Source organism: Anser cygnoides, chromosome 15 (genome assembly GCF_040182565.1).
Source record: "Anser cygnoides isolate HZ-2024a breed goose chromosome 15, Taihu_goose_T2T_genome, whole genome shotgun sequence".
NCBI lineage: Eukaryota > Metazoa > Chordata > Aves > Anseriformes > Anatidae > Anser > Anser cygnoides.
The window spans coordinates 2046698-2059390 of record NC_089887.1 but is presented as its reverse complement, the minus strand read 5'-3'; the positions used below and the strand labels follow the sequence as shown (position 1 = coordinate 2059390).

Here is a 12693-nt window from a genome sequence, read left to right as displayed (position 1 = left end):
AAAGAGACCTTGTGAGTTTGTTCTGTTAAAGTGCTCAGCCGAGCGAGCAAAGACAACAGAGGCTCAGGAAGACGTGCTGCAGGTCACCGGGGAGTGAAGGAGGGGAAAAATCCATCATTGCAAGGGACAGAACTCATGTGGTATGTCTCTGGCCTCCTCCTCGTTTGTAGTCTTGAGAGAACAGTGTCTCCCCTACCCTCCGACTTCCCAGTTGCAGTTCCTTGCACGGGAGTTTCGTTCGTGGTGAACGTATAAAATACCCAGCCGTGTTTGAGCAGCGGGTTGTTCAAGGACAATGTGGGACTTGTTTTCGTGCACATGTGTAGGAGAGCTTGGAGATTTCCCTCGGCTGGGATGGGGTATCTAACACGGATTAAATGCTCTGTCGGAGTTTATGTAATGCCATACGAGTAAGGAGGCTGAGAGGAGGGACCATGTGCATTTACAGTCCCCGAGAAGAGCATTTACTCTGGTGTATAATAGCCTTCTGTTGGGTTTTAGTAGCGTATAGTTTAGTAAATTAGGAGTCTTCAGGTACTTAGCACTTTAATGGTTCTCACTAAGAACATAATTAAACCATAGACCCCTTAGGGAGAAAAAACAGTTTATTGTGCATATTTTTAGAATCTGTTACCAGCCCTCATAAAACCTGGTAGATACAAGCCAGAGAACATGCCTTAGCTGGCAACCCAAAATTCATTTATCAACTCAAGCAGCCCCTGCCGAATATCGCCCCAAAGTCACACGTTACAAATCTGCCCTGTGAATTATGGAATTAATTTTCCCCAATCTTATTTCAGAACACATTTGCAGCACAGTTTTTCTCTGGCTGCTGGAGGTGTGAGGCAGGCAGAAGGTTTATTATATTGCACCTTGCGTTGACACTTAAAGCCGGTTTTTGCTAATCATTTTTTTTATTTGAAAAGGCTTTATGCTTCACAGAGGTACCCAGAAACGTGGCTTGTTTGAGACGGCGCTGAGCAGGGTCCCCTCTGCTCCGCTCCCCGTGCGCCGTCCTTGGGCTCGTTTGTTCAGCTGCATCTGACCTGGAGCTGGCGTGTTTCTGTCCACGTACATCAGGATTTCGCTGTTCTCCACGCAAGGGAACTCCCGGCTGCTTTCTAGGCTGCTTCTCCTCGCAGGGCAGCTGCGAAGCAAAGCGCAGAGCTCAGAATCCCCAGTGAAACGAGCCGGGTGAAGAGATGCTGGAATGCATTTCCCTCCTCCCGGGCTGTGACACCGCCGCCTCCGACACCGATGTTTGTGTAGGAAACGATTGCACCGGGAAGGCATTCGGCACGCCTGCGCTCTGCAGGTTTCCCTTCGCTCCCAGCAACGTGCCCACGCATGGGGCAACGCAGGTCCCGTGGCCAGGGCGGCGGGTGCCGGGCACCCCTTTGCCGTGAGCGGGGTTTTGCAGCATGGCAGGTGCCTGTGCTGGGGCTGCCGGGGCAGCTGGCTTTCACACTGTGCTCTGGCTCCTTGCTCCGGCCCCGGCACCCCTTCCCGAGTAAACACGGCTCTCTCCCCGGGAAACCTGCGCCGCGCTACGCCCATGCTCGCAGCATCTGGAAGGCATCGGGAGGAACAGACACGCTCAGCGCTCGCCTCCCTCGCCCTCCCCTTGCAGCCTTCCCACTCGTTGCTGAGACGTGCGAGCCACTCCGCTAGAGCTCGGTTTGCTTGAGGTTTAGGCTCCAGAGAAGTGGCAGCGGGGAGGAAGGGTTCCTCGCCGATAGCGTCCCCAGAGGCTGCGATGCCAGCGGTGCTCTTACCGAGGGCATTTCTTTCCCTCTGTCAAAACAAATGCCAAGGAACCGTGCATTATTTGTGGCGTGCCTGGTGCTGTTTTAGGCTTTCAGTCGTGGGAGCTGACGCTTGCCGTTTGAGTTATCTTGCCTGTCCTGCGGCATTGCCCCTGCTGACACCCTGATAATGTCAGGGCTGGTAACGGGAAGGGTGGAAACGCTGTCGTGTCTGGGAGCGAATTATTAACCCACGCCAGATTTCTTCTTTGCTTCGCTTCTCCTTTTCCCTGTTTCTACTTCAGGGCATGAATTAGGCCACAGCTAAAAAGCACAGCTGTGGGAGATAAAGCACGCTAGATCCATCTTGCCAAGCTGGTCTCTTCCCAAGCAAGCCTTTAGGAGAAGCCAAACGAGACTAAAACACAAACTTTCTGGTGCTTTCTATCCCCACTGCATGGGGCTGGAGGTGCGATACACCTCCGTGCGATAACATCGTGAGGTTTAATTGCATCTGCAAGCACGTGTGTGCTTGTGTGTGTTACACAGCCCCTTCTCCATGGTCTTGGGTGCAAGTGCAGCTCGCATGGACGAAGGCAGGTCCCAGCACTGCCCCCAGCCTGCTGCCCGCGGGAGATGGGCTGGCTGAGCTGCAGGACAGCTCATCTCGGGCTAAACGTCACCACCTGTAGGACCGCCACCTCATCGAGGTCACTTTTGCTTAATGCACTGGAGAAAAAACTACGTAAAAGAAGCCAAGAAAGCAACCTGCCTTCCTGGAAAGGACGAAAGCATTTCTCAGCAATTCGGGATCGAGGTAAAAAAAACAACAGTGAAAAAAGCCCCTCGCGGTGAGCCTCCCCCAGGTTCTGGGAGCGCTCGAGAGCCGTCATGCGGGCAGTTTAACTCGAACCAGCTCCCGTGCGGCGGGGAAGGGCCCTGGGTGGCAGCGGGGCCGCGGCCCCCCCGGGGTGGGGGCGCCCTGACCCCCGCCCCCGCGCTGGCCGTGCGCCCGCAGCGCTCCGCGACCCCGACACCGCTCCATCCGGTGCCGCTGTCCGAGGAAGGAAGGATGCGGTCTCCTGTCCTAAGGGGTTACAGCAGCCTCAAACCCATAGAAAGCAACGAGTTTATTAGTCCCAGCTTTGCTAATAAGGAATTACAATAGTTGTGGGATTTGGCAGTGGAAGCGCGCTCAGTTGCCATGCATAGTACAATATTTTCCCTGTTTTGTTTGTATTTTTGATTTAACTACAAATAATTTAAAGATGTGTTGTGTCTCCTTCAATTAAAACTCGCCTCTTCATCCTCTCTTGTTTTTCTGTCACAATTTTAAAACAATACTAATGAATTTGAGCTCGTCAGACGTGCTAAGGTGAATTGTTAGCTTCTTTCTTTTCTGTTTAGATTGCAGCATTTCTCAGGGTTGCGGTTATTAACATATCACGGGTTGTTTTCTTTGTAAAATTTGCAGCTTTATTGTACTGGATGGAAGATCTCCCAGCGTCAAAAAATTTCAGGCGAATAGAAGAATAATATTGTCACAAGGCCAGCATGTAAATACCTTAAACCAATATAGCGTGTTTAGAGGAATTATATTTTCCTCTCCCGAATTATGATTTTGGAAGGCGACCCTACCACCACATTTATTTCAAATTTAAACATTTTGAAAGAATATCTCCTAGGTTTTGAAATCTGGTTTCCATTCCTGTCTCTCTTTGACCTACTGTGTGACCCCAAGAAAATCTTTTTCTCAGTTTCTGTATCTGCTCAGTTGCTCTCATGGTCTCTAGCACTTCTGCAGAGTGATTTAACGTCGGTCAGCGTGGCGCTGTGTGCAACACTGCAGTATTAAATACGAGGGGGGTAATTGGAGAAGAATGTTTTCTGGTTATGTCAAAAAAATGAGAAAATTAAAACTTGTTTTTTTTAAAAAGATGTATTGGTTTAAGAATTCTTGGGTTTTGCACGGAAAAAAAAAATCTGGATGAAGTAATTTTCTCTAAATGAAATGCTCAAGAGGCAGAGGACGGTTGTGCTGCAAGCGAGCGTGGGGAAGGAGGGGAAGGGGCCGCACAGTGCCGTGGCTGGTCCCAGTGATGGGCTGCAGGAGGGGACTGACCTCGTGTGTTCGTCTTTCAGACCCAGCCGGTGCCCAACCCCATCGCCTATTTCATGCACCGCTCGCCGTGGTGGTTCCATCAGTTCGAGACACTCTTCAACCACTTCATCGAGCTGGTGGTGCCGTTCTTCATCTTCCTGGGACGGCGGATGTGCGTCGTGCATGGCGTCCTGCAGATCCTTTTCCAGGTGAGGCGCTCCTGGCGTTGCTCCCGCGGCCCCATCCCCTCCCAGCACGTAGCACCCTGCAGGGGCGACGTGCCGGAGCGGGAGCGCCCCGTGCTGCTCTGTGCCGCGCTGCAGCCCATCTTTTCCGAACCGGAGCAGCGTCCAGGGGAACTGACTCAAGGGGCAGGTCAAGAGTTCAGGTTCGAGTGAGTCAGGATGATTCAGAGCTGCTCGCTCTTGGCCGTCGGGTGGCTCGCACTGGCGTGGCTGCCCCTGGCGTGTTGCTGGAGACGTGCTGCCCTGGCCTCGGGTTTGGTTTCCGTTCACATGGATGGCAGAGAAACAGCGCGGGACCAGCACAGGGTCTGATTCTGCAGGGGCCAGGAGGCTGTGGATGGTCAGGATGAATACTCGCAATTTCTGCAAAAGTTAGTTTTGATAGACGTCTTTCTCTGTCCAAAGAGGTTTTTTTGATAATTACTGTGTAAGGGCTGTTCTTTATCTCTGAAAATGTTTGAGTAGTTTTTTTTTTTTTTTAACAACCACCAGATTTACTGAGCCTAGGTTCGTAGTGAAAACCATATCCTCAAAAATCAATAGCATTCATGTTTCAGTTGTTTCTGTTTTTCTTCACATGAAATAAATGTATCTGTGCAAAAGTTAGAGGAAAGAAGTTCCTGACCATATGCTTTCTGAGACGCCCTCTGATTTCTCCTCTCTGCCCCCAGATAACTGAAAGACCTCACTAAAGCCCAGCGCCTTCCGCAGCGCAGCTTCCAGCTCTTGCTTACTGCAGTCTTTGTTCAGTATCATTTCAGCATCATGAAATTCATACGCTGTAGCTGTTACTGCTTCCTGTAAATACGTGTGATGATTAAACCGGAGAACAGCTTATAAACTATATTGTTAAACCACAAAAATGCTGATCAGATTTTAAAGGGCTGACATAAAAGTCGCGGGATTTGTGCGCTCGCAGAGGAGCCTGCTCTTTCTCCCGCTTCCCAAACGCGTCCTGTTGTGTCTGGGTACCACCGAACACACAACTCGTAACCGTGCTTGCTCGTCGCGGCCTTTAGGATCAGGTTTAGCTGTGGTGGGATCTTTGTGGGTAGCTGGAGCAGCGGGGCAGAGGGGTGGCTGCTGAGCGCTGCAGCCGCGACCTGCAGAGGTGCCAAGGCCCCGCTCCGCCACGTACCGGTTGTGTTTGTGGCAGGCTTCGCGTGTGGTTTTTGCAGTGGAACTGGGAAGATCCCGTTCAGCCCAGGCCTAAAAATGGACAGCCTGCCCTCCTGTTTCATTGACGAAGCAGAACATCCCCTGCTGGCTGCTGCTCGAGAAGGGAGCAGGGCGTTGAGACGTAGCTGATGGAAATCGGATTAGCAGATAGGCAAGTAGAAATCCTTCTGCGCGTGGAGAAGTGTAGGGAGGGTGGCGATGGCTCCTTCTCAAGGCAAATAGACCCAGAAAGGACCAGAGCACAGCACGGTGAGCGGCCCCTCGGAAAACAAAGCCGCGGTGCCAAATTGCAGGCTTTGGCACGGCTCTGCAGTCTCAGAGCTGCCGTGCTCTGCTCGGCTCTGCGTTGACAGAAAAATAATAGCCTGATAGACTGAGATGATGCTGCTGCGTCTTCGCATGTCTGCCAGAGGAGACTTTCATTACGCTCCTCTCCTCCCTTCCCAGGCTCCGGGCTGCCCAGGGCTTGCCCTGCTCCCGTGCAGGGGCTGGTGCTGAGCTGGGCAGCGCCGCTGGCACCGCTCCTCCGCGGGCCCCTACCGAGCAGCGCCATCGTTTGTGTGCTGGGGACTTGAGACAGAGCCACGGGGATCTGAAAGAGCAAACTACATACAATAAAGGCTCATAATGACATATTGTAAATGCATGCATCTAACCACCCTTTAATTGGCGCTTTATTGATAGTTTGCAATTACTGACTTATTTCTATCATGAGGGGAGTCTGCAAAGGAAAAAAGGGACCCAGTGTAAAATGCAGCTCTGGTGCATTTATAGCATTTCAACAAAAACCTGTTTATTTAATATTTACTGCCCTTTTCTTCATTCAGAATGACTTTTATTGACAATACTTCTGCTCTGCAAAGGAAGCAATAAAGTTTAATGTTGATATACCACTTAATTCTGCTTTTCAAGATTTGAATTGACATTACATGCAAGTTTTATTGGACATTTTATAATTGTTATTGGAGTCATGGTGGCTAGGTTGAGTAAGTGTATTTTTCCAGATTCCAACTGGCCTGGAGAATATTGCTTTGTCAGGAGCCCAAAAAAAGTTGTGCTTCTAAAAAAAAAAAAAAAAGCCACCCCCACGCCCCCAAGTGTGAACTTACTCTTCTTGCCCAGTTCAGGTTTGTAAGGAAAAAGGCTTAGTGAGCAGGCAGCCGCGTTCGGAAACAGCCCTGCGGAAGGGCTCGGGTGCCGCCGGCTCGGCTCGGTCCCCAGCCGGATCGCCGGGCGGTCACGGCCACCCCCTGTGCAGGAGATTTGGGTGTTAACGAGTGAATTTCGGCGCATCTCTGCGCCATCCCCTTCCCGTGCTCCTGCCCTGCATCCTCGTGAGACCCACTGGTCCCAGGATGAGCGCCTGGAGCCCGCGACCTCCCAGCGTTTTGTGGCTTCGGGTGCACTGGTGCTGTTGGCAGAGTGCTCCTGCAAGTGGGAGCATGTTTGGGATCTCACATGAGTCCTCCATAACTTGAACTTGCAGAATTTTCCCCATTTGGCTGCTTTTTGATTTCGAATAAGCTGAAGAGTTTTACTTATTGCACGTATCTCAATATAAATAGATGTTGCTTGCAAAGAAAAAAAAAAATCCAGGAGTGGGTTGAATGCTGGCCAGTTCCCATTAGAAAAATCATACTTCCTTGTTGCTAACCACCAGGCTGGGGAGAGCTTTGTGATGTACAGCTGTGGGTGTAGCTTTTGCAGGACATCTGCTGCCGGAGATCTTCTTGATCAAATCGCGGCGCCCGGAGCACATTTGCCAGGATCAAAGGTGAGCTGAGAGAAAATGTCGTCCAAGCTTTCACAGCAGCAGGGCCAGGCCCCATCAGCAGCTCGTCCCCGGCCAGGCTGCTCATCTCCTGCGTGCCTGGTGCACGTCCTCAGCACCGGTGGTTCCCTGCTCCCAAAAGCAGAGACTCACAGCCTCCAGTCTGCAAGGGTGAACTTCACCCCATGAGGCTTTTTTCTTCCTCTCGTGTCTCTGGGATCTAACCTCCATGGCTTTCTGAGACCCAGAGTTGCGCACTGAGCCACCCCATCCACGGGGGAGCCTGCTCAAAAGATTTCAGCTGGCGTGAAAGTGTGAGCAGGTGATGGTGGCAAAGCCTCCCCCGTGGGCTGTATGCGCTCAGAGCATCATTTTGCATGTAGAAAGAAATCTTAGATGAATGGCAGCCAATTACAGAGGACCTCCAACGTAAATATTCGGTATTGTTTCAGAAAAACATTTTCTAGCATTTACGGTACGTAGAAATCCAAATCTAAAACAGAAATTAAAGTGAATGGACGTTTAACTTTTCAACATCGTTAGGGATTTATTGTAAGCAGGTGCCAGACTCGACGTGCCGAGCAACACTGCTGCAAATTGTCTCTGCCAGGAATAAGGCTGGAGGAGAGACGTACAGCTCGGCCCCTTCCCTGCTCCGTTCTGCGCTGCAGCCCTGTAAAAACAGCCTGGTGAGAAAGGTCCAGTCTGAGCCACAGAAACCTCCAAGCATGCCTGAGGTGGAGTTTGCCCTCTGCTCATATATAATCAAGAGTATTCAGAGTTGTTGAGAGTTTACCAAATACTGAAAGCTTTCTGCTGCCATTTTTTTGTGGCATTCCTGGAGAGCGTGGGCACGTTTTGCAGCGCTGTGCAGAGGCAGGACCGCGTTCACCGAGATGCCCACACCCGGAGGTTTAGGTTTAAACTTCTAGCGCTATGGCTGGGGGTTCGGACACCCACCCTAACCCAAACGGGTGGACTTGTTTTCACTGAGTGTATCCGGGTGGGGGCTGTTGAGTGTGATGGTCACTTAATGGGCTGGAGATGGAAGAGTTTGGGAAATCCAGCCATCTCCAGCCGCGTGGAAGTCCATGCTTGTGCAGTCGGTACGAGGCGGGCAGAAACCAGAGCGCTGCGTGCAACTGCGTGTGAAAGCAGCAGGCTGCAGCTGCCGGCGGTTGCAGTGCCACTGGTAAATGCTTTACAAATAACTGATGGGTGATTCTTTCATTTGGGGTCTGGCGGTACCGGCTGGCTGGTTTTGTAGCAGTGTTGGGGGCTGGGCCACAAAATACACGTGTAGATCTGAAGCACCCCCGCAGTTCGTGAGAAATCAAGACCAAGGTGTGGTTGCGGGTATCTAGAGATAGAAGAAGAGGTCTTGGAGTTTCTGGAGACCACAGGTAGGGTCTGGACCTTGTTGTTCTTGTAGAGGCATCGAGCCAGAGCCTCTCTGTACCTTAAAGAGCTTCTGGTTTTGAAGGGCAGGAGGATGAAAAGTGTGAACGGGGAGAGGGGAAGCAGCATGGGGAAGGCAAATCCTTGCCCCTACTCACGAACCAGCAGCAGTCAGGGGTCGGCCCCCTTCCCACCAAACCTGTGAGAGCGCTGCTTTGTCTCTCCCTTCTCCCCGCGCTGGCGTTTCCATCCCCTGTGCGCACGCGCCCACCTTTGCGCGGCCACAGGTCCGTCCCTGCGCTCACCACCCACGGCCAGAGTCGAGTGCGAGGGTCCGGGAGTGAAACCTGAGAGGGTGAACAAACAGCCCCGTGCTGCTTTGCGGGTGTTTCGCTCTTCTGCGGAGCTGGCTCCTAAAACCCTGAAGTTGCATGTTTTTCACGATGTCTAATGCGCAGCTTACACCAGCAAACGTATTTCTTGGCTCCGTAAGCCAGGCTGTAAAATTACACTGCTTGGCAAACGGGTTGATGAGGGGAAACTAGAGGAAAGCCAAAAAGCGAGGAAAAAGCCACCTTGCCCCCATGAGCTGGCAGGTAGTGCTGGGCTTGGGTGTGCGGGAAGGCGGCTTGCAGGGCCGGGGGCTGAGGTTTCCTACAGCCCTGGGGTGGTTTCGGCTGTGCCAGGGGAGAAGGAGCTTCAGCATCATAAAAGTAAAATAAATAAATATAATAATTTCATGTAACAGTAGATGGAAAGTGTAAAGCTAGAGCTGTTGGAAAAGTGGGGTCATTCCGTTGCTTCCAGGGTGCTGTTCTAGCTGAAAGGTATACAGACATGGTTTGGGATTTTCAGGATGCAGGGAGAGTTTTAGGCCCTCAAAGCCCTTTGGATTTGAACGAGATTTTGGGGCCTGATCCCTTCCATGGCCCCTGAAAACTCCCGGTGCCTCCTGCTGCATGGAGCATCCCGTGTGCGGCCTGGGGACTTGGGGTGCTGGTGCTGGGAGGAGACCAACGTAAAACGGGACAGAAATGCCCCAGAAGAGCTGGAGCCTCGGGGCTGCCCCTCATCCTTGTCTCATGGAGGCTCGGCAGGGCGCTTAAGTCGGTTCTGTCCGAGGATGTGTTCAGCAGGAGCCGTATGTATAAGGGAGGAATGACAACGCCAAGAGCAAAGCTGAATTCCAGGCTTGTGGAAGGGGAAGGTAAAGCCGTGCGCAGCCAAACCCCAGCCTGATTCAGAGCGCTGACAAACAAAGCTCCTGGGGCAGCTCTCGGGGTCCGTCCAAGGAGCTGCACGGGGAAGCGGCCGCTTTACGAGCTGGTGGAGGGCCAGGGGCAGGGGCCCTGCCAGCGAGCCCCCGCGGCAGGAACCTCTGCTCCTTCCCCGTGGACAGGGAGCTCCGAACGCTGCTGCGCCGGCACCGCACCGAGACCCAGCCCTGCGCTCCCGGCGTCCCTGCAGATGGATGCAGCCAGGAGAGAGGGCAGCACAATCGTTTTCCTGACTTTTCTCTTTTTTTCTTTAAAGCAGAAAACAGTTGTTGACTAAATAGATATTTTCTGCCCTCCCTCCCCCCCCCCCCCCTTTTTTTTCTTGGTTTGGACAAACCCCAACCTCCTAAAGATTTTGATGGGGATGATCCTTTTCCCATCTCCTTTCCAGAGCTGTGCATGAGAAGGGAAGCGTGGCTTTTTCCCCCTCTCTTTTGGGAGGACCAAGCCCCCCGCTTCCAGCGCTGCTGCCACGCCACAAGATGTTAGAGGGATGAACTACCCCTCCAGCCACACACACGCAAATTAAATCAGGCTGCTGCAGTGCCACAGCTGCAACATATTGTGTTGCTAACTTAGGAGGTAGCAGAGGTCACAGCAGCAGCCCAGAGAGAAGGAACAAAAATTAAACAGCTCCCCCCTTTCCTGCAGAAAGTGTCTGAATCCAGTGTTTGTTTTCACTTGTCAGATACGAGCTCAGTTTTGTTCTTTTTCTTATGCTGGTGTAAATCAGATGTGGCTCCAGGAGGATTGCCAGGGTTGCGCAGTCCCACAGGTCTCGTGGCAGAAGAATCAGGTCCTTCGTTTCTGCTTTAATTACGCACCTATTGGATATTTGCACTGCTCAGGTAGTTGTTTTTTCTTTACTGACACAGCACAGTGTCATGACCGTATGAACACAGCACGCATGCAAATAAAACCACTGCCCCTTTTGCCATATGAGCCAGGGCTGATGGCAGCAAACAGGCAGAAAATTTGGGCATCCATCCTGCAGTTCAGCACGTGAGTAAGCTTGAATTAAGACCACAGGCAGTAATTCTCCTCGAGTTATCCCCAGGCCAGCCCTGATTTCACTTGCAGCGGACCAGCTCCGTGGCGAGGTCGGGTGCGAGGTCCCAGCGGCAGGCGGTGGGTGCGCGTTCGTCGGGCTGGGGCACAAGCGGAGGAAATTCAGCGTTCCCCAAAGTCCAAATTCTGTTGATTTTGTTGTGGTTTAGAAAGAAACAACAAACAGAAAACGTCCCAGGAAAATTAACAACAGAACATTAGTTTGCTGCTAGGGGAGAAACGGTCCGCTGGAAAATAGTTTTGCAGCTCAGTTGTTTAAAAATCTGGTTTGGACTCGGGTCCGAGATGGAGGATGCAGGGAGAGCAGTTGAAAAGGTTGTTGGGAACCTGGAAGCACCAGGCTGGGACTGGGAAGGCCGCTCGGTGCTGCTGCAGCCCCGGGTCCTGGGCTGGCACTGTGTGCCCGTCCTCAAGCAGCCGGCCCTGGCACAGCCCCAGCTCTGCTGGTACCGCCAGCAAAACAAAAGGAATGGGAAATCAAAGGAGCTGCAGGGCAGACTTTCTGCTGCATTTAAGCCACCTTAAATTAAATAACAAGCTGTTCAAAAAAAAAAAAAAAAAAGTAAGCAGGCAGAGCTCAAACTATTCAATCACTCCTATATTTGGTTTCACATCCAGCTTGATAATATCTGTTGCGAGGCGAGGCTGCCATACCAGACACAAGAATACCAGCACATACCACCCCAGATCAGTAAATAACGCTGCTCATATAATGGTGTCTGGTATTAGTTAGCAACAAGTTAAGTTCTTGCATTTTGCAGTAGTCAGAGTGACTTCGAAACACTTACTGTTAGCCATAGGAGTGCATTTAATTAGCTTCTGATTCAGGGGGCTGGGGGCTTTTTCTTTTCTTTTCTTTCTTTTTTTTTTTTTTAAATCATTAAATAAAGTGTCACCCCTAGCCAGTGCTGTAAACTCTATTTTGATTGTGGCTGCAATAACCCCTTTGGGCGTCATTCAAATTGTACTAAACAGTTTCTGGAGAGCGCTGGTTTCTCTCAAAATAAACCAAAGTCCGGCTTTGACAAGCTCTAATGAAAAACAAATTGTTATATTACTTAGAAAAATAATTTGAAGGAAGTCTGAATTAGTTGTAAAGGTGGAAAAGGTTCAGCTACTTGAAAATAGAAATTTGGAAGGTATTTATTTTAACCATTAAGCCAGCGGCCTTGAAATACAGCCTTGTTTGTTACAGAATGCGCCTAACGAGAGACATGAATCATGCTGTTAATCAGTATGGGAACTTGATTAATTGGAAAGGGGACCGTCAGTGACTCCAAAAGGCGGAGTCGCCTGGCAGCAGTCTGACACGAAGCCCTGGAGCTGGTGTGATTTACCATCAGTCATTCTGCTGGCACTCGGAGGGAAGCTTTGGAGGGATCCCACAGCCTCGGGTTTGCGGGTTGTTGTTTTTTTAAATTGAGAATAAAATGTGGTTGTTTGGGACGCTGTCAGCCTTTGATTTTTGGTGCCTCCGAGTTCAGTTGTCCAACTTGCAGCGAGCTCGGGGGCCCGGCTGTGCCCGGAGGAGGGCTCCGCTCCTCCCGGCGGCATCTTGTCGGGGCGTCCCAGGCCAGGCGCCCGCCGCCGCACCCTTGCTGCTGGTAGCGGCCTTGCTTATCCCTGAGAGGCAGCTTGGACACCCAGCTATGAAATCGCATTTGCATGGGAGGCCCCAGCGATGGGAAGTGCTGCCATGGCTATAAAATCGCAGCAGGAAGGCCTGTATTAATTTTCGCTGTTGACTGGGGCCAGGAAGAGCTGGAGTGAGTGTGGCCGTCCAAAAGCACCGGCTTTGTTTCAGATCCGGGTGAACTGGGCAGGAAGGACTCTGGGGCCTCACAGGGGCTGATCCAGCTCCATCAGGCTCACAGAGCACGGTGCCACCCACGGGTGCTGTCTGTACGAG

At 51.6% G+C, this 12693-nt stretch overlaps 1 protein-coding gene across 2 annotated transcripts in view; it reads left to right on the top strand.

Annotated features, from left to right (window-relative positions):
• The window catches only part of LMF1 (lipase maturation factor 1), a 193574-nt gene that overhangs the window by 129275 nt on the left and 51606 nt on the right, over positions 1 to 12693 (top strand). For both annotated transcript variants that reach the window (XM_048066424.2, XM_066977769.1), the window contains one exon: positions 3888 to 4055. In XM_048066424.2, coding sequence (XP_047922381.2) covers positions 3888 to 4055 — 168 coding nt within the window. The remainder of the gene's footprint in view (positions 1 to 3887; positions 4056 to 12693) is intronic.